Source organism: Sinohyriopsis cumingii, chromosome 12 (assembly GCF_028554795.1).
Source record: "Sinohyriopsis cumingii isolate HCF-2022 chromosome 12, ASM2855479v2, whole genome shotgun sequence".
Taxonomy (NCBI): domain Eukaryota; kingdom Metazoa; phylum Mollusca; class Bivalvia; order Unionida; family Unionidae; genus Sinohyriopsis; species Sinohyriopsis cumingii.
Genome location: NC_142972.1, coordinates 23169726 through 23193259, shown reverse-complemented (window position 1 = coordinate 23193259; position 23534 = coordinate 23169726). Strand labels below are relative to the sequence as shown.

The 23534-nt window shown below is 35.0% G+C and overlaps 1 protein-coding gene across 3 annotated transcripts in view; it reads left to right on the top strand.

Moving 5' to 3' along the window:
- The window catches only part of LOC149786101 (glutamate carboxypeptidase 2-like), a 214628-nt gene that overhangs the window by 22686 nt on the left and 168408 nt on the right, over positions 1-23534 (top strand). Inside the window, exons 2-4 of one of the 3 annotated variants that reach the window (XM_089976415.1) lie at positions 7297-7368; positions 9382-9478; positions 16401-16546. In XM_089976415.1, the coding sequence (XP_089832541.1) occupies positions 16401-16546 (146 nt within the window). In that variant the 5' untranslated portion in view covers positions 7297-7368; positions 9382-9478. The remainder of the gene's footprint in view (positions 1-7296; positions 7369-9381; positions 9479-16400; positions 16547-23534) is intronic. The other 2 variants (XM_089976414.1, XM_089976416.1) reach the window with 2 other exon arrangements.

Below are 23534 nucleotides of genomic sequence, written 5' to 3'. Positions count from 1 at the left end.
AAGTATTGGCTTGTTGACTATATTAGGATTCCTGTATGGAATTGTGTGGGCTACATTAGACAGCTAAATCCATCTTGAAAGGGATTTAAATGGAGCAGAGAACTAAAACTAAAGCAGGCTAGATTAGACCTCTTTTCGATGTCGGAGTCTCGTGCCAAAAGTAGAATCTCATAACAAATGAACCAAGCGACAGTTCTGGCCACACGTTTATAATATTAAGTTCATGCTCTATGGATTCTATTAGAAACAAGGGTTTATGGTACTAGACTTCTAGAAGATAATACATATGTAAATGGTATTACGATATACATCATTAGATGGAAATATAAAAATTTTATCAAACTCGGTTATAAGACAATATCAGATTCATTAGTTTTAGTCTTTTGATGAAAATTCGTGATGAAGCTATTTCATATACTTCTTACTAAAATCAATTCAATAGTACAGGAGAGCAATTCAATAGTACAGGAGAGCAATTCAATAGTACGGAAAAGCAATGCAATAGTAGAGGAACAAGAAGAAATGCATTTTTTAGAGAATAGTTACAATGTGGAAAAATTACCTTCAGCTATTGAAATTGAAAAAGAAAGACTTGGAAAAATAGAAGAAATACACGTCCAGGAAGTATAATCCAAATGCAAAACGAACAGATGATCGAAAGAAATCAAAAAGATATTTAGTCACCAACAAAGTACAAAACAATTAGGCTAATTAAGAACGACAGTGGATTATAGGTAATCAGTTTGATATTCAGAGAGAAGTTAATGATTTGTATGAAAATATTTACAAGAAGGAAAATGAGATAAAAGATAAAGATGTTTTTTTAATTTTAAAAAAAACAAACTTTTTTAATTTAAAAAAAAACCAACTTTTTTTAAATTATGAAATTCCTAAGTTAGAGAAGTGTTCTAATTTAGAGGGAAAATTAATCTGAATGTGTTTTGAAGTTGTTTAAAAGCTGTCACATGACAAGACATCGTTTTTGTGATTTATATAGGATAATTTGCTATCAGAGTAATTAGTGAAGTATGTGACACTGGACCTTTCCGATTAGGTTTGAGACACAACATTATAATTTGCATACCTAAAAACGTGAAACCAGTGCAGTATTTAAAGACTGGCGTCTACATCATTACATAACACCATTTACAAATCAGCATCAGAACGTATCGCTAGATGAATAAAGTCAGTGTTGAATAATGTGATGACCAATCAGATTTATGAAAGGAAGAGCTAGTGGTGAAAATGCACAGATTATTTATGAAATGATTCATATTCCTGAAGGAGTATACAATTCCAGGTATGTTATTATTGACTGATTTAGTAAACATTCTATTCTGTTTTCATAACAACAAAACTACAATAGGAAAAAAAACTCGTTTTTGTAACAATCGCATCAACAGTTTGCAAGAACGGATTATGTCTGATTTTTTCAACGTTTCAAGGCTCTATAAAGGGTGACCCAAGATCTTTAACGATAACGGATTTGCAGACGATACTACTTTTAATTTTAATGGAACTTTTGAATCTCTTGAATAGTTTCTTTAGATTCTTTAGAAACTTATTCATAACTTGTGGTGTTTTACTTTCTGATTCTCTTTCTGTGCCATTTTAAAAAAGTCGACATAGAACTTTATATCTAGTGGCTAACTACAATTTTAGCCGGTGATGAACGGCTTATGACAATACTTCATACTTCCATCAAAACTACCTTTGCTTTGGTAATGTTGTGTTTAAGAAATAAATGCTCGAAAACGAAATGAATGCATCAATAATACACCACGTCACCAATGTCTACAATAACACACCACATTTACCAATATCTACAATAACACACCACGTCACCAATGTCAACAATAACACATCACGTCAACGATGTCTTAAATAACACACCACGTCACCAATGGCTAAAATATTACACAACGTCACCGATGTCTAAATAACTAACCACGTCACCGATGTCAACAATAACCCACTACTTCACCAATGTCTACAATAATACACCACGTCACCTATGTCTACAATAACACAAAATATCATCAAGGTATAAAATAACACACCACCTCACCAATGTCTATAATAACACACCACGCCACCAATGTCTACAATAACACAGCACGACGCCAATGTCTAGAATAATACAGTACGTTATCGATGTCAAAAATAACACACCATGTCTCCAATGTCTACAATTACACACGACGTCACCGATGTGTACAATAGCAGACCATGTCAACGATGTCTACAATAGTACACCACGTCACCAATGTATATAATAACACACCATGTCACCAATGTCTACAATAACACACCATGTCACCGATGTCTACATTAACACACCACGTCACAAATGTCTGCAATAACACACCACATTTACCAATGTCTACAATAACACACCACATCACCAGTGTCTAAAATAACACATCACGTCACCTATGTCTTAAATAACACACCACGTCACCAATGTCTAAAATAATACACCACGTCACTAATGTCTAAAATAACGCACCACATCACCAATGTCTACAATAACATACCACCTCCCTGATGTCTACAATAACACACCATGTTAACGATGTGATAAATAACACACCATGTCACCAGTGTCTGCAATTACACACCACGTCGGCGACTTCTACAATAATACACCACGTCACCAATTACTTTAATAACACACCACGTCACCAATGTTTACAATATCACACCACGTCACCAATGTCTACAATAACACACAACGTCACCGATGTCTAAAATAGCACACCACGTCACCAATCTCTAGAATAATACAGTACGCCACCAATGTATGCAATAATACACCACGTCACCAATGTCTACAATAATACACCACGTCACCGATGTTTACAATAACAGACCATGTCAACGATGTCTACAATAGCACACCACGTCACCAATATGTACAGCAACACGCCACGTCACCAATGTCTACAATAACACACCATGACACCGATGCCTACATTAACACACCACGTGACCAATGTTTACAATATCACACCACGACACCAATGTCTTCATAACAAAGCACGTCACAAATGTCTACAATAACACACCACATTTACCAATGTCTACAATAACACACCACGTCACCAATATCTAAAATAACACATGACGTCACCGATGTCTTAAATAAAACACCACGTCACCAATGTCTAAAATAATACACCACGTCTCCAATGTCTAAAATAACACACCACCTTACCAATGTCTACAATAACATACCACCTCACTGATGTCTACAATAACACACCACGTCACCGATGTGTTAAATAACACACCAGGTCAATAGTGTCTACAATTACACACCACATCAGCGATGTCTACAATAACACACCATGTCACAAATGTCTACAATAACACACCACGTCACCAATGTCTTTAATAACACACGACGTGACCGATCTCTACAATAACATACCACGTCACCAATGGCAATGTCTAAAATAACAGACGACATTACCGATGTCTAAAATAACACACCACGTAAACTTTTATTAAGCATATTGAATGGAGTATTTTTCGCACTTACATGGAAACTTTAAGTGATAAAAATAGATTACATATTTTAAAAAATTATATAAGCGACAAATGTGAATTACGATTAGTAGATGATTGAGAAAAGTATGTTAGCTTTAAAATTGTTTCATGCGAGATAACAAACATGGAGATAGGAGGAGAATGACTATAATGTTGAAGTATGAAAGAAGACGGGAAATATGTTTGACTTGGAAACTTTTAATAGAATGAACCAAAGTCAAACCTAGCAACTATTACAAGTTAGAAATTATTCTTCATAGTAGTAAAATAGTTGTAGAAATGTTGTGAAATTATTTTGGAACTCAAATCTTATAGTAATCTGCGAAACAAAGATGGCAACGCAGTTTTCATTTCATAAGTGAATTGGCTAAATGTATATTCTAAAGCGTTAAATGTAAAACATATCAAAATTAGCATGTTATGAGTATAATTTTACCAATAAATTTATATTTACATAAAATGCATGCTTTTGATACTGATAAATGTATTTGTTTTTGTAATGATTCACCTGATGCAATGCTGCATTTGTTTTGGAAATGTAATATGGTTAATAGGTTATGAAATGTTGTTGGTATTTTTGGCATGGATTTGAGATGTACTGACAATACGTTCAGCTTCCAGTGCTAAGATGGGGAGATAAAGATCGACAGCAATTATATGAAAAAAATTATTTTATGCTATCATTCTTCTTACAGAGTACGCCATGTTCTCGTATAATCTGACATGAAAGAAAATTTCATGCTGACACTGGAACAGATGGAATCATTACTACTTTCCAACCATGGCTGATATTCGTATTATAATCTGTATGCAATGTTTCAGATGTGATATTAATTTTAATATCAAGGTATTTATATATGTAAATAAACTTATAATAGCAAACACTGATATTGAATATATGATTAATTATCTCTCTCACCTATCGTTTTATTTTTTGGTGCTTGATATAGATAAAAATCGCAAGGCAGAGGACTTTAACATTGTGACAGATCTAGACACGATTCAGTTTTGCTTAGATAAGCTGTAACCTTCTTTAAGGTCAGTTATTCGTGTGATTCGTTTTGTTTAGCTAAGGATAAGCTCTCATACTCTAAACTATGTACTTGGTAAACATAAGAATATTCCGTTGCAGCTACGAATTTGTCAGCAGTGTAACTTTGGTAGAGAAGATGGATAACCATTCTTAGTTGAATGTACCATGTTACAATTTGTTTTCATCAAATTAGATGATATAGTACTTGTTTCGGAAGATGTTGGACTATGATATCAACAGGAAGTGATAGGTATAGTAACACTACGTTTTGCTATGGTATTCAGCTTGTAAATAACTTTGTTGAATAAGTAAGCTGAGAAACTCATTTCTATAAACACATACATGACTATCAAAATGTTGTGTATACATAGCGGGAATTATCACGATGTTAACAAGATAATTTGTCAATGGTTATATATCAAATGTATTTCACATGATATTTACCACATGTATTTCACATGATATTTACCACATGTATGTATGTGAAAACATTTGTTGATTTGGCATTAATCCTCTCGTTGGATTTAATGCAATCAGCTGAATTGGATTAAATTCAATTAAATGTTTTTAAAGGTTCCCATAGACTACATTGGCCATTTGATACGATATTTGGTTATTGGCCACGATTAGTGTGGCCATTCTATGTGTCAGTTCGTTGTTAGGCAAGACGAGTTCTTCTTTGACGATTTGAAGAATATTTCTTTCCGTTTTTACAAAAGTTCTTACTGGACATAAATTCTAACCATTACAGATTTCATAACCCGAATGGCATTCTTGTATTTTACATGGAAAAATTTACAAATGTTGTCCTAGGAAATATTTTATTCATTAGGTCTCAGCTTCGCGCATGTTTTAATTAAGTTCCATCAGAACTGAGCTTGCGTTATAGTTTGGAATTTAATGCAGGAAGAGAATCAACGAAATGACCACAATTCTCTCGTTCAGACGAAATAGAAATATACTTATTTATTATTTCTTTACTTGTTGACTTATTTGGGTGTGCCTCGTTTTGTTTGACTATAATATCTATCACTGTGGGCTCTTTAGTCCAAGATTTTTATAAGCTTTGTTTTATTATTTTTGCAGTTATATTGATAATCAAACACGCACTGGAAACAAATGCTCTCATAATAGAAATGGAAAACAAAAACTAGTTTGAAGGTTCATTTAATAAAATCTATATTAACATTTCTTAAATATACGTATACAAAATTCAGAGTTTAAAAAAAAGTCAGGTCACTCCCACCAGTTGGATGCAATATTTCCCTAGCGCAGATAGGCACTCGTCATCATAACATAGCTTTCATGTCAATGTGGTCATAATACCATAGCTTTCATGTCAATGTGGTCATAATACCATAGCTTTCATGTCAATGTGGTCATAATAACATAGCTTTCATGTCAATGTGGTCATAATAACACAGCTTTCATGTCAATGTGGTCATAATAACATAGCTTTCATGTCAATGTGGTCATAATAACATAGCTTTCATGTCAATGTGGTCATGTGGACGAATTTATTTATGTTGAATTACATATTAATTGTTGTTGTAAAATTTACTACTAATAAAGTTCAGCCAAATTCTGGTCAATTCGGATTATTAACTGTCTTCATGAAACTTCAAGATGAAATCTTTTGACCGCAATGGACTTGTACAATGGTAACAAGCCAGGTAATAAAATGGGCAAAGAAAAGAGCATGTCGGGTTTAATCATCACACTTATAGGGTGTTAGGAATAGTTATTTCAACATATGTAGTTTTTCATCGTGGCATAACAATGCGCGGCATTCAATCCGGTTTGCACTGGACCACACCATTAGGTTGACCTCGTCGAAAATTTTAATCAGATAATATAAATTGAGGGGAGATGAATATCTTCTGTATATATTGTCCAGCTGTTACCCATGTGCACAGCAAGTAACTGAAGAAAGAGTAGAATCTTTCCATGCAGAATTTTTATTTTTTTTTATTTTTAAATGTATAAATTATGATCGTAAGTAATACCTGTTTGATTGTTGAATTAAATTGTTTTATATCACTGCTTACAGTCATTAAAATAGCTCCAACGAGCTAATGTTTCTTATTATGAAATGAAATTCCGATTCTAAATAAAATTTGTCTATGTCTATGTTTAAAAATACCCAGGTACTTTAACACTGAGTTCTGCTGTATGTGTTCGTCGGGGCCTGTAAAATAATGACTCTCCAACAGAATATTGATATAGGAGGATCCAGATAGAGTGAATAATCTCTATTCAAAGGTACATGTAAACCCTGCATTTTCAGAATTGCAATTCACTCAAATTGCATCCGCTGCTATCTTCTTATATAATGGCTTTAGTGAAGAGTTTTGTGTAATACGCAGTAGGAAAATTCAGGAATTATTTATGTGAAGGGTTTATCTAGTTACCAAAGGGTATTGGTCTATATATTGGTTTACATCAAGCGGATATATTTTCATCCCAGCACACCTACGTTATATACATTATGACTTTATAATGTGCATGGCATCAAAGATGACTTTAAGATAACATACAACTAAATTGATCTATCTTATTCACCGATAAAAATTCTTCAGTTGTTAACATAAAAGCATGTGCTTTTTTCATTTTTTTATTGTTTCCTTAGTTAATTTAAGTTAACTTGATTCACACTTATAGCCCAGTCTTGTGCCCGCAAATTAAGGTCTCCTTTTTTTCGTTGTATATAGGTTTTACCCCCAAGCCACGGTTTGATTTTCGATTACATAGCGTTGAAAACTGAAGTGGACCGGGTGACACAGGTTAAGATTTTCTTATTATGATACCGAAGCGTTTCATGTGCTATTTTTCTTCTTCAGAGAGATATGTAAGGTTATGGTCAGAGTTATGAATGAAAATAAAATGAAATGTAAACTTACGTTCAGTAGGGTTTCTTAGCTAAGGACTTAAGAATTTACAGAACTAGTTCGAAAACTCGAAGCGGTGCGGGACCAGATTTCTGTGATTGAGCTGGGAGTAGTTCGAGTTGTCAGGGAATGCAGGAAATGTAATCATTAAGATTGTGACGGAGCGTGTCTTTTGAGTAATGGCAAGTGTTTGAAGTGAATAATTTTTGAGTTATCGAAGTTTTCATGCATTAGAAAGGAGGTAAAAATATTAATATGTAGAGAAATATATGCTATACCCATCACAATAGCAAATATTTTAGTTACGTATACATAATATGACAAGTCTCAGATTAATCTGACAAGTCTCATGTCGATTTAAGTAACGCCGTGAAGAGTTTCTGGTGTCAAATAAAACAGTTCTGAGAAAAATATGAACACGAAACCGTTTCATTATTATTACGACTCTAAGTCTTAAACTAATTAACAGAAAGAAGTGAAACCAACAATTTAAGTAACATCGACAAACAATTTATCTCTCTAAGTGTCATGTATATTTAATTTTTGATTATTTGCTTGATTGAGGGTAGATATTTACTAAAACAATTTAGTTCAATGCCTAATCTTGCTTATTAATTTGGTATATTCTGGAAACAAACTGGCTGACAATATTTTGGAATTTTCCATTAGTTTTTCAGAAAATGATATTGCAACAAAAGGTCACGAAGGGTGTATATAAAGAGGGTTTTGTAAACAAAGTCTTCCTTCCTGTTTTATGATCAGTCTGTGGGACTAGTATTTTAATCAAATGAAAAATAAATACTTAAAAAAAATGTCAAACTTTAAAAGCACAGAAAAACGCACCTTCCTCACGTCTGTGGATGCATTTAACAGCGTGGATGATAGCATATAGGCGTGAGAGTGCTGTCTTATCTTATTAATAATAATAAACAAATTTAGATATATTTTATTTCCAACAACGTTTTTTATCTTCTGCTGAACAAGAATTATAATGAAATTTTAATTATTTCGTAAAAGTCCAGATTTCATTATTAGTGTCTTGCTTTGAATTTCTGAGAGAGATATGTTCTTCTGCTTCTCTTTCGATGAAGTTTCTGAAGTTTTTCTTCTTCCTTTTCTCTTCCTTTTCATTCCTTTTGACATTCTAGACGCCGAGGACCGATATCCTTTCTCTTGACAGGTATAACAAAATCACAACTGTATATATTCAAATAGTTTAGGTCCCTCAAGAATTTAAACTTCACCATATGCCAGAAACATCATTAAGATATGCAGCGGCCATTCCATGGAATGAGCTACCGAATCACTTTTAAGACCAACCAAAATTTCATTCATATTTACTTTCATTTTATCCTGGGATGATAAAGACTAAATTCAACATTTGCAAATAATACCCCTCTAATATCTGTTACCGTTTTGCTTAACATCCTTTGTCGTAGTTACCATCAAGTGCCCTATTGTTACCCCATTTCTAGATAAGTAAAGCATAATCTGCATCTCGCCAAGCTATTAATTATAAATTGGTCTTTTTGATTTGATTTAAAATTCAATTTTAACCTGTAAGTTTAGCCTTTTGTTGTAATTGTGTTTTATGTTATTTTAATTTATTTAATTTTCTTTCAGCCTTTGGATCATTATTACCGAGTTTTGTTTAGTTATCTAAATATCAAATTAACTTTTAATTACTGCCTTCTTAAAATGTGCTTTGCTTGCATATATTTTAAGTTATGTGCTTATGTGCTCCGTGTTTTTCCCAATAGTAAATCTTTTTTTTGGTTTTATTGTTTTCATGTCATATCGGTAAAAAGCTCAGAGCTTATGTTAAACTGTTGTTTTATAATCATGTCGACTATAAAAAATTTTTTTTATCTTATCTGATCTTAGCAGCTGTCTTCACTTTTTTTCTAGGAGCCTGGCTTCTCCGTTTTTAGGATAACCGATTCCTTTACTTTGATGTTGTGGAAAGTTTAGGGCCCAATGCCCTTTCTCTTGAAAGACATAACAGGTATTTTTGTTTTGTGTCTCCCCATAAGTTTTATTGGATGTTTTAAATTAGTTTCTGTAAATTTCTGACTATATTTGTAACATTTGGTGCTCTTCAGATCTTCTCAGCTTGAAATGATCTTATGTTGCGGCTTTATAACGGTGCGAGAGAGCGAGGGCGAGAATACAAAGTTAAAATTAAACTTTCCTTTGATAAGTCTATGGAATATTTATCTTATACAATGTTTTATCTACAATGTGGCGATAGTCTGAATTTTGTTTTCCTTGCGTTGTTATCCAAACACTGTAACAGTAAAACTTTATGTCGATATGTTGTACAAGTCCGTAAAATAGTTGTTTCTTTAAACGATCAACTAATTCTTTACATTCATATGAACGAAGCACGAGACAGCGTTTACTTGTACCATTTGAAAACGTTGTGTTCAAAGTCACAAATGATGGATTACAGGATTGATGAAAGTTGCAGGAATATCTTATGACCCAGAGACAGAATGAAGTTTAAAAATACTAACGATATTTCTTAATTTCAATATAATGATGGATATTTGCGATATTTTGTACACATTTCCATGGCACAAGTTGGTTATGCTATATGAAATAGCCGAATTGCTGAATAGGGCATTCTGGTACATTGCTAGATTCACTTATGTTCTGGAAGAGAATATTCATTATTTTTAAAACTGATGAATGAGTCCATAAAAACGAGTAACGAGTTACACATAGCAGGTATCAAGACAAAAAAGCAAGTATCTAGTACAAATAAGGAACTAAAGGATCATACAATATATATTTATACCATCCAGCAACCAATCATATGCAACTTTTCGCATATTTGAAAGTTTTGACTGCTTTGGTCATGCCACTCGATAAATGCGTACGTGGATTTGACTTGTGACAGTCGCGTGCACGTGGGAAGCAGGCATCTATATATAACAGGTAAGAATATTTCATATTACCAGTTATAGTGGATTTCTCGTCCACTTCACTAACGCATGATTAAAATTTTTTAAATAAAAATATGGCGGACGATATTTTTCTCACCCATGCAACAGAGAAATCTGCTTGTTTTGCTAACCTTACTTTTCCTGTCTCGGTCTAGTCATCTCAGACCAATCGTCTCAGTCAAGGTGTCCACGCGCTCAGAACTACTTTTAAAAAGGAAACCCTTCTTGTCTTCTGCTGTGCCTAACATAGTGGTACTAAAATCAAACATCGACAAATATATAACAAAAATATAGTAACTTAAGTTAAATCCATGTTTGAGAACGCGCCTTACAAAAACATTTAGAGAGAGACAAAGACTAACGCTAAAGATGTCGAGCTTTTTGGTATTATGCTTGTTCGTTCCACACAGCATGGTCAATTCTATCCTATATGCAGTCCTAGCTCAGTACAGTTTTAAATCAGCGTCATTAAATGTAGCTAAAGCTACCTAACTAATTTTAAATACTTCTTGTGAAACAAAGTATACACTGTTAGCTACATTTAATGACTCTGGCCTGAAAATGACTGTGCTACAGATAGGATAAAATTCTCAATGCTGTGTGAAATGAACAATATAATAGGAAACACTGCTCAATGCATATAGACTATGGACCTATACACTTCAAAGCCTCCCAACTCTCTTAACAACTACCGAAAACTTAGTAACAGCCAGAAAAATGTTATATAAAACATGTTTTTTTCTAATTTTATTAAGCATCTCCATTGTGCCCCCGTTGAATCAAAAAGATACCTACAATATTTAATGACAAATAATACACTTACCAGCCAGAATGAATCATTTATCAGTCAGCACATAATTCCATGAGCAAATTTCACTGTAGCACTTGCCATATTTCCAAGACAGAAAAATAAATCTTCAAATAATCCGTGAACTTGAAAGTTTAGCACATAGTTATCCGCTAGAGTCCGTTTTTGGAGGGTCTATTATTATACACAGAGGTAATTTTACAATCAATATTTAGGACAACACAAGTGTGTCACACACAGTTTCACCTACTCCAAAGAAAAAAATAGTTACATACGATAGTTTCCCATGAATAATCTAAAGAAAGATGTTACTCTTCGTTACAGCTTGTACCAAGTATAACTAGAGAAGAGACTAGTAGCCAATATCGTTTTATTATTTACAATATAACTTTTCAAAATTGGAACTGATGAAAATAAAATAGTTTCTTGTGATAAATATTAATTATTTATTGTCAGTTTCATATAACATCATTATATTAAATGTGATAATACGTCATTATTATGCGACGTTTCATGTTTTTATTTTTCTTTGCTCACGCGTATAAACTGTGTACTTCGGATGCAACGGTCACACCACAACCCTCATTAACATGTTTATATTAATGCGCCGCATGTAAACATTGGACGTGAACACTAGTGCAGAATTCTTTTTACTTTAAAGGAAAATATTGGGTGAGAAAAATAATCTACGTTGAGGTTTGGACCGAGACAAGGAAATCTCAGTCGCTGGTTTATGTTATATGTCTCCCCATTCGGGCAAGCCTCGTGGGGAGACAAATAATATAAACCCTTGACTGAGATTTCCTTGTCTCGGCACAAACCCCAACATAGATTCTATATGTCTCTCCTAGTCACGTGGCCAAATCAACCGAAACTTGGATTTGATGGAACAGCCAGATATAGGCATGATATTCCAAATGACCAATGCAGGTATTATTGTTGTATTCTACGTAGATTTACAAAATGTCAGACATAGAACTGGATCTAGAAAGATTATGTACATATCGCCGAAAAGACTCTTCAACCGACCAAAAAGCATGAGGCGCGAGAGAGACCGACAAGTTTCTAAAATTAATGTATATTGATATGTTACGGACAAGTTTGTCTGCACCAGTTGCACGATCTAATGAATTGCTGAACTTAGACCCAAACCGTTCATTAACATTTGTATAGGTTGGGGGGGGGGGCAGATTTATCGGGCTAATGTTGTGTGATAGTGATGGTGTGGTGGTCAACTGTCATCCTGTTGATGTTTTTAAAAATTTGTTCCATTACAAATGTCAGCTGAATGTACCAAACTGTCCAACTTGATTAATGTTGCAACTCAATAATTTCTTCTCAATTTTATTAAATTTTGACTCAGGACATTTTTCCATCTTGTATCATTTTCATTACCCATGTTGCAGACTTGATGATGTTAAGTAGGTCTGATAAACCCTTCCGCATGTCTCAAGAGGACAGGATCAGCGGTTGCTCCGTTACCGCACACGTGACCAAAAATGTCTTGGATTAGAAACACACCATTGGATCAGCTCAGACCAGCGACTCTGCTACATCCTTTGTCAAGGCACTTTCGTCCAATTGTCTCGACGCTAAATAACTTGTCTTGCTGTGCCGTAAAATACTGTACCAAATTATTTCCATTGACTGTCTTTGAAAACAATAAAGATGTCACACACACACACACACACACACACACACACACACACACGCACGCACGCACGCACGCGCGCAAAAGCATGTTCAATTTCTTCTTTTTGGTTTGGTTTTGTTTCAATTCGGCAAGGAAGAATTCTTTCACTCTTGGACGATCTTGAATGTCTCCGTCATGGCATTTGGATCAATGGATGTACTAGATCTCGATCTCTCCTCCTCTATAATAATAGCACTACTTATAAGAGATTTGCAGAAAGTTGAGTCGAAAACAGGATAAAAGTGTGATTAGTTGGTGTTCAGAGTGTCCACAACATCAAAGAAAGTGAACGATGAGAAAAACGAAGCAAGAAAGAGATTTCAAAAAAAGAAGGACCCAGTCTAAGAAATTTAAAACAAAACATTAACAAGAAGAAAAACAAATGCTTTTTATAAAAGTACATGTATAAAGTTTGTTATTCTTAGTTTCATTCAAGACAATACAATAAACGTATGGAAAATAAAATGTCTTGTTTTAATTATTGTCTTTATTATCATTAGTAGCAGTAGTATACACAGATAGTCGCACACATACGCACAAACACGCATACAAATAAATACATACATGCATACATACATACCAAACTTTTATATATATATATATATATATATATATATATATATATATATATATATATATATATATATATATATATATATATATATATATATACACCATCAAACATACCATTACAAGACACATCGTAGTTGTGAAAGGAGGTCCTTGAAATTTTTGTTGTTTTTTTTTTGAAAACATTCTTTTAAAATAAAGAATAGTTTCAATTTTAGTATATTTTTTCTTTCCATTCTTGGTTGAATGTGTTGTTTTTTCCTTGGTTTTAATTTTATAAAACATTTTAGCTACTTGTTTTTGTTTTAGATACTTTCTATAAAATTATGTTTTCATTTCTGAACGTTCTTGAAACTTCTCGCATTTACATCTTTAACTTTCTTTCTTCATTTTCTTGTAATTTGGTTTGGTAATTTATTTATCTTCATTTTATTGATACCATACAACAATTTACATTGCTTAAATTGGTTAACTTTGCATATTAAGCTTAAAGATGTTTTTTTTTCTTCAAACAGCAATTTCGAATTTTTGTATATTCATTATAATGCGGTCTTTTATTAAAATTTGATATTTTATATTTTCATTTTTTCTTACAATGTTTTCATTTTATGTGACTTTGTTGTATGGGTAAATTCCGTTTCTGTTTTCGGAATATTCTATTACTTTTAGTTTGGTCATTTCAAGACATTATTCTGGGTTTTTTCTTTAATTTCGGATATGTTCGGCTTCAGTTGTAAAATGTTAGTATTACTTTTAGTGCCTAACTTTTAATAAAGTGTTGTGTTTTTTTCTAAAGTATCCACTAAATTCTGTTTCAGGTTAGGAATGTTAGTTTGTCATCGAGTCTAGGTGGTATATTTTAAGTAGATTTATTATATGCTCATTTTTTCTCCGTTAACTTTACATTATCCGAATCGTTCAATATTTTACTATCTTGCACACCTTCATATTGCACCCATGCGCAGGACACTGTGCCCAATAGTGTATTAGGAACTACTGTGGAAACAAAACATGTGCTCTAGTGTAGCAGACGCTTTATGTTTTGGCTGATTAAATTTGTTTCTGAACGAACTAAAGCAGATGTTTCGTGGACTGCCACATACCAGCTGTTTTGCTACATTCCGCGTTAACTCTTTTGATACGATGTTTCGGATGTTGGCGATAGACGCCAGATTTCATAACAATTGCTTGGTACTTACAAATAACATGCCAGTTATAAAGGCATAAACTGTCTCCTTTAGCTGGTAATAAGAATGGCAAAAAATATACTTACAGTTTTACATTCTGAATGTCCTCAAAATGTACTTTCTTAGTCTGCAAATCCGAATTACATGAGCCATGTCATGAGTTCTCAAGCTTGAATTCACATTTCGAAATTGTTCTGTAATTTCGACTATATAAGTATATTCCAAGTGCAAGTACATCCTCCTTACTGCACTCAGAATGAAATAAACATTAAATTCAATAGCGTCTTTTTGATAATTGCAGTTGAAACACTTCATAATTTTCCCACATTTTGATTTCAAAGAGTCAATGACAGAACAAACACACTTGCAGATGTAACACGCCTCTCCCGCGCTGCTTCAATCCGATGTATTTCATGTACAATTTGCACAGATAAGTCCAGTCCATAATCACGAAATTTTGTAGAATCGACAAAAATACCAAAATCTATTCATTCCAGATCAAATGGAAAACTTGTTGCAATGCGCAATCATACACAATATGACTCCAAATTTCAAGTTTAAGTAGACAAAAACGCCATTTTCTTTCGAAACTTATGTCTAGCGCGCGACAAGTTCAAATTTATCTGGACGGTGTTATGTGCGCATTAATAATGCTGTTGTTGTGTAATGATGTATCTGTGCTTGTGTATTTAGTTTGGAATGCGACATACATTCATTTACGTTGTTTCTTGTAGTGTATTTTGTTTATATAATTAAGCCTTAGATAGAATAAGAAAATGAGCATATAATAAAAAGGTTACTGCATTTGTATGGGAAAATAGGAACTCGTTTTGTCGGATGGATATACTGCACTCCCAAGGTCGTACAGTATTCCATCTAAAAAAACTCGTTCATATTTTCCCATACAAATGCAGTAACCTATAATTCCTATAGATTTCCGTAATGGACCATAATCTTAAATTCCCAGAGATGCCCATATTGGCCCACAAGGATAAATTCCCATACACCCATATACCAGTCCCAAATGTTGACCCTAAGAATAGTTTTACTATAAATTTACATTGTACACAAAGTGATCCACAACGTGAATCTGATCGATGTTTCTATTAAATTCCCATAGTGTCCCAGAGTCTATGCATGTCTTTTCTCTGTCTCTGTATGTCTCTGTCTCTTTTCTGCATGTCTGTCTCTGTCTGTCTGTCTGTCTCTTCTCTGTCTCTGTCTGTATGTCTCTGTCTCTTTTCTGCCTGTCTGTATGTCTCTGACACTAACGAAATTTGTCGAATGTATCAGGTCACAACTTTTGGAATACTCCCGGAAATGAACAAAAGTTCCTTCGTTGACTGAATAAATGGGTGGCACCTCTTAATTCTAAACTGAATATTTGAACGTCGTTTAAACCTAGCATATAAATGGTTCATTCATGGTTAAAACTAGATCTGTTGATATATTAGAGTTAAGCAGAGCCATTGTTGTTATTGAATATAAAGTAATTCCTTCCATCCTTTTCTTGCAGCATATATGAATGATGTGGTTCTGTCTATCCATATGAATATATATGCAAATCAATTAGACATATCCTACATCCCTCAAATGCTGATGATAATTACAATAGGCGTGGAGCTGTGAAGAGTTTTTGAGCATATTGGATTTTTTCCCCAGTCGGAGACTGCAGTTTTTGTTCTTATTGTATGTGTCTTTTTTTCTTCTAATTTCTGTAGATGGAACCTTTGTATCAAAAGCCGAGGAAAAGAACAATCTACCTGGTGTTTTTTGGAGCGGGGTTGTTATGTATAGCAGTGGGGTTCATCATTGGATGGTTCTCGCACGGCACCACCACACAAATTTCGGGATCAAAAAGTGAAAGGTAAAGTTTATTGTAACTAAAATAAGCGATATCCACACCATCCCATTACTTCTTCATACAGACTGGGATCTTGCTTTTTGGATAGCTTGCACTTGTGGTAGGATGACAGATGTTATTTTGTGGGTTACAAAGGCAAATATCAAAATTACTACAACTGACAGTAGGCAAATGGTGGAAAACTGAAATTTTCAATTATATACCATGCACTTTCACTAACGATCGTGATGGTTTATACTTAGATTAAGAAAGGAGCCTTTTGAGGCCAAACTGTCAAAGATAAAGGTAAATGTCAGTGTAAGAAGAATGCTTTTTTTCGCACAAAAGGATGGAAACCACAAACCGTGGTCAAAGTTTATGGAGGGCTTTCACTATGAGCAGTGAAATGGCTACTAATTGGGGGTTCAAAGCTTCAAAGGCCAAAGGTCATTGTGGCTGAAAGAAAAACGAAGCCAAATTTATTGGATGGCTTGCACATAAGGTAAGAAAGAAACCTGATAACTATGGGGTCTAAACTTAAAAGGTCAGTGGTATGGCAATTCTAATAAGAAAATAATGGTCTCTGCACAGTAAGATTAGTTTTAAGACCGCATACCAAGGTCAAGATCATAGAGACCTTTTTGTATATAATCTCGACAGTCAACCCAGATTTACTAGTGCCGACAAAGAAGACTGAAAAACGGGACTAACGTAGAATGTACTATTCACGGTATTCTTGTTAATTTTTTAACAGGTACTTACCAAAGACTTTTAAAACTAATCTAGCAGCTGCCTCGCTTGGAGCTCAGCATTAAGAGGATAGTGTTAAGACCTGCTGTCTGGATAATGTGACTGAATTGGACATGATGCTACATGCCTGCAATATGATGCCTCAGTACTAGACATCACTATAAACTGCCACACTGCATACATCGTAGCAATATGACTGCAAAAATTGTTAAAGCTACGTTATAAATCCAAATCACACAAACAGTTTTCATTAATAATATCTGTCGTTGAGATCGAATCTCCACGCGATGGCAGTTTCCAGTCTCCGATGTGCCTCTCGGGGATCAGCGACATGTAGACACAATCTGTGTGTATACAGTCCCCGCTGTTCCACCCGGGGCTGCAGCCAGTCCGTGCAACATCACGTGCGTCCAGTCCAGAGTCATGTGCGAGCAAGGTCGGTAACCTTCAGAGAGCTCTCGTCGTACCTGATTGATGACAAGAATAAGGTCGTATGTCACCTCTGTCTGACCGTTATTGCAGGCAGCATCTTCATGTTTGCAGTAGAGTTGTCCCCAGGCATCCTTGCTATAATGACGATCGGATAGACCAATGGCGATGTTGGCCACGTCCATTGTGTCTTAGTCTAAGGGGCTGCTGTTTTAGACCTGGGTCGAACCTTTAGACTGTTGTGGGAGACGCTGGACGCTGAGGTGAGGTACAGTCTTACTGATGATGGTGCACACTCCTGCTTTCGGGAATATTGTAGTGTTATGCCAGAGACAAGGCCTTGACCAGTAGGGAACAGAATGAGATTTGTTTATTGGACTTCGACTACATAGAAATGACCAGTTCAGATTGGCTGTTTTAGGGAGGCTTGCGCTGCTCAAACTGGGAAAATATTGGCTGGCATGGTAGCTGGGACATAATATGAGTATATACGCAAGCCACGTGGATGTCTATCACCTTTGTGCTTTCTGAGGTTGGGCGGAGTTGCCAAATTTGGGACCATCGCCGATAATGGCTAAACAGCCAAAACATCAAGGTTGTAGTAGGAAGGGGTGGCGTAGGGTGTGACCTCGCTGTCAAGCTTTTCGATAAACAGCCTCATAAAAAATATTGCGTTCCACCGTCGAGGCCTTGTGTTGATTTGGCTACTCGCCCTCTATATTCATAGGCAGGGTCCGTCGGATCAGTGCCTCAGCCTCGGCAATGCTCAACGTTTCGTTGATGCAGGTCACGATTTATGTCATCAGGATCTGCACAACTGATGCCAATTACGTTATCTTTGTCCAGTTCTTGCAATGACTGTCTCCTTCTTATGTCATGGGCACGTTCACCTATCAGACATTTCGTCTGAGTCCTTTGGCCAGTTCTGGACTGTTAGGTTGGCATGCTGCTACTCGTTGATGATGATATAGATTATTTTTTTAATCCATACGTGCTCGCATTGGTGTTGTGTCATTCTGACTGGAAAACAGGCTTTTTGGCGTGGTTGTCCATTGTAGACCCGGGAAGATTTCATTTATGTAGGCAAATCTCCGTGTCACCTCGGCATATTTCTCAGAGCGTTCCTGGAGCATAGATAGTTTGATCTGGGATGGCAAGCTTCTATATACATTAGCCACCACTCAACGTTTTTCTATGGAAACCGTTTTACATCTCGTCAAATGTAAGTATGCTCTGCGCAACGATCGACCTTCACAAAAGTCAGGACTGTCACAAAAGAAGTCCGAGCTGGCAAAATACAACCAGTTGGTCCTTTGCGCCTCGCGGTTTTTACCATACTGCGTGATCACAAAAACGTCCGATATTCTCGATTCATTCACACTTGTGCATTGACCTTTGGTCTGTCTAAAGCTCGACTAATAAATAGACAAGACTACACATGTATTTTGTTCCGAGTGGGTGGTAGGAACAACTTTGATCCGACGTAGAAACATGTCTAGGCCGGCAGGCAGAGACATATGTTCATACGTCACATCAAACGGGTTTTTTCATCCACTCGGAACAACAAAAAAACTTATGTAGTTTTGTATTTATTACATATCATCTTTTTATTCACAGATTCATTTCAATAGTGTTAATGTTTAATTTAAAAAAACGAGTTGAGCATTTCACGTTGTATGAAAGACATTGTACAACCCTATGCAAAATCCCCATATAAGTAACCAGAACTAGGCCTAATATATATACGATGCAGCAGTCGCGTCATGGGTCTGTCTGTATTGCGGATATGGATTTACTGTTTAGCTTTGAGTTTTTATAAATGTTATTTTGGATATATAAATGGATTAAAACTTCTTTCAAATGGAAGTGGATTTTTTTCTCTTTTTTCCTACTTCTCAAACCGACATAAGTTTTGGTCCAGTAAGTGTTCCTTTTCCTTACAATGTATTTGCTGAATAGCCACTCTACTTCCAAGCAAATTTCAGGGGTAATTGACAGTAATTAAATACACTCAGTTTATGCATGCAGCTCATTCATTTACAGTACGTTCAAACTATAATTTTTATGTTGTCATTTAATGCAAAAAGTATTCATGATTTTAAATGAAAGTGATAATTTAAGTGTATATTTTAAGAATTCGACGATTCGCTCTCTTTATAACATGCGGTCTAGATTTTGAATATTCATTGGGATATGGATGCTTCCAGATAAGATCACTAGTAGATGATATTCTGCCCATTTTACCTGGACGATGGGCAACCTAACAAGGCACACTGAAGCAAAATCAACATATACATTTCTAATATAAATACTAACAGAAAAGCTGATTTATGTTCTGTTTATGTATGTAAGCATATTTCGGATTCGATGAATTTGTTTAAGTTTCCAAATACCATATAAACTCAACGGTAAATCTACCAGCATACCATAAATATGGTTGTTGATGACGTCATTCGTGAACTATCGATATTTTAATATGAAAAATCTTAACAATATTGTTCTGTTTTCGTCTCCTTATTTTCTACTTGAACAGAAGCAAGAATTTAAAAAGTAAACACAAATTCACTTCCCCGAATGTGCCTCAATGGTGAAAAATACCTGAACAACATTGTAACAATATATATAATTCTTTTAAATTTGCACCCCAAACCAGACAGTTGCAACTGTCTGTGATATGTCCACTTTTATGTTGCAAATGTTTGTCAATTTTATCCTCAGATTTAGTAAACAAATTAGATTCCTCAGTAATTTTAATAAACATACAGAAAGTTCCTCCAGTTAAGTTTTGTCCTTAAAAACATAATACCGCAGACCAAATTTTTGAACTCTGAAGCCGAAATGGATTTTGGGTAACTTGGTATATTAGATGATTTACATTGTGGAATGTCTCTTGGGAATTAAACATGGGGTAAAGTTTTCTGAACGTGGTGGTATTTCTAGCCCATTTATTGCCTTGATTCATATTACTTCCTGAGTCTCTCATAGTTTGTCTGGATTCTTTTTCAACTTTCGATAAAAGATTTCAGAGGCAACGTACGTATTCTCTCTCTCTCTCTCTCTCATTATTCCCGATGGCACAAGCAGCCATTTTTACCCAATATTACTGCATTTCTTCATATTACAGACGTGATATATTTGAATAATTTAAAATGAATAGCAATAAATCAGTCTCGATATTTTATAAGTGGACTCTTATTAAATGTTTCAATTTGTAAAAGTAGTTCCAGGCTGGGTGTAAAATTTTATTATGCCATGCGTACTCATATTGAACATCTCAATCGAATTCCAGGTCAGGCATATATGATTAAATTGGGTCGGTAATAAAATATTGTACCTTAGGTATGAACTTTACGACATGTTGATAGTTTGAGGCCAGGCTGTCTCTTCCACGTTCATTTAGAATGAATGTATTTTGTTATGGTATTGGATTCAAACAATACAGTCCCGGTTTTCATGGACTGAGTGGAGATGGAGCAATTTAAACTCGCTGAGATTGTTTTCGTTTTGTTTTTATTAATGTCATGATGAAAATTATTAGCAGACAAATACGTCAAATAAACCTAATATTTATTTATCCTTAAATTACTTGCGTCATAAAACCCAGACTGAATTTACAGCAGCAAACAACAAAGAAGTGACCATAAAGCGATGCCAGGAGTAGACCTTATCTCTTTACAAACAGCGTATGGCATGGCTATAATCAGATAACCGGAATGCGCATTTATACCGTGGTATATAATGTGGGACAATTAGTGTGAATTCATCCCATTAATAGAACTAAAGTATACAAAATATATTGCAATATAACTCTGAGTAATTAGCCTGTGGAATTTAGTTAGAACAGTTTTTCTTATGTAAGTGAGAGAGGTTTGGGCTAAAAGAAAATTTAGGGTCTTTGTGAAAATCGACTCCAAAAGCGCCGCCCATTTATATTCTTTTTGGAATCGTTTTATATAGTGTGCTTCCCCGTTACGAGCCCGATGCCAAAATAACTGACGAGGTTTGTTTTATGCTTTCACACACACACACACACACACACACACACAGAGAGAGAGAGAGAGAGAGAGAGAGAGAGAGAGAGAGAGAAATGGTCAGTTCAGCAGAAAATGGTTTTCATCTGCCGTGACCGAACTTACTTAAATAACTGCATTTGAGATATTGAAGAAGTCTATTGATTTCGAGGTAAAAGGGTCAAAGGTGAATGTGACAAAAAAAAAAAAAGAAAAAAAAAAGACAATTCACAGACCTGGACAAATTTTGTTGATAATTGCACTTGGAGCTAAGAATCCTGTTGATTTTAGGGTCAAAAAGTAATATAAGCAAACACAGTGTTTGGTTCATACTTGGGACAAAGGACAAGTGTTTCGACTCTCAGATCCGAAGGTCGATATCACTGTGACTGAATGATGAAGTTTGACTGAGAAATGAAAAACAGTTACTGCGTATATATTCCGGATATCAACCATTTACCTTCACTAAACTTTGTCAATGACAAACACTTTGCTTAGGAAAGAAACCTTTTCGATTTTGGAATCAAAATGTTTAGATATACTCGAGCGGTTTACTTTCTTCGCGAATGAAGCACTGTTTCACTGAAGAATATCGCTTACACTCTGATCGCGAAAACGTGACAATCTTCATGGAGTACTGATATTCTTGATAGAAAGGTAGGTAATTACACTAAAATGTAAATAGGGGACTTTTAAAAGATTCCACTTTAAATGAGAAAATGTGTTTGAAGTTGAAATTAACTTAATCATTGCAATAAACATCTGAAACCTAATGACTTCTTTTCAGATTTGTTTTGCCTTAAATATTCGACTAAGACTGTCTTGTATTTGGAAGATTGAAAACTACTAGAAGGATGTTGGTGGTCGGAGTCAAGCGGATGTATCCAAATTAAAATACTTTTGTTTACGCCGCCTTACTGATACAATAGTCGTGGGCAAGATTTTTGAAGAAGTCATTAGAACGTTTGGATTTTGTTTATCCATTTGTGGGTGCATCAGTTTCTTTTTCATTTCAGACTGCAAGTGTTGTGGCACATCTCTTCCTACAACATTTAGCTTGGGTCTTCAAATGTTTGTATGTCTTGGGTTGGTTAATCGGAAATATAAGGAGTGTTCAGTTATTGATTCAGCCCTTAGAGCTTTGCTCAGGGATGGTAGCTGCTGGTGTTTGTTCTAATTAAATATTTGCGAATCATAGGGCTTAGAAGATGAGAAATTAAGGTGGTTCGCAGGTGGCAAAATGGATTAAGAGGAAACATTAGTCCATTTTGGGGTTTGAAGGAAAGATCAGGGGTCTTAGGAATTTAATCCAGACCTTGGAACTTGGCCCTGGGATAGTGATTGTTGGTGTGGAGATTTCAGTTAAATAGTTCTGGAGGATATGGATTGGATGACGAAGGACTGGGAAGGTGTGACAGGTGTCCGAATAGATTGAGAGAAAAGGGTATTCACTATCTTCAGGCTTAACTTTACTTTTCGATCTAAAAATGTTACATTTTTCTGAATCCATGAACTCCATCTAAATCTACCATTACTTTGGTCTTTATTGATTTCTACCTTTTCTGGAGACATCAGTCAGTATGTGATTTGTTACGTTTGTGCAGTGCCAGCTAACCTGATCTCGCAAATTCTTCCATACCATTTCAGACAGAAAATTCAAAATTCGGACCGTGGTTGAAGGTGTTTGGTAGATGTGTACGACGATATGAAAATTGCAGTTGAAGCCTTTCCTAAGCGCTATTTTTTCAAGTTGGAGGAGGGGAAAGGTGAAATAGGGAATAATAATAATAATAATAATAATGAGGACTTTGTATAGAGCCTAA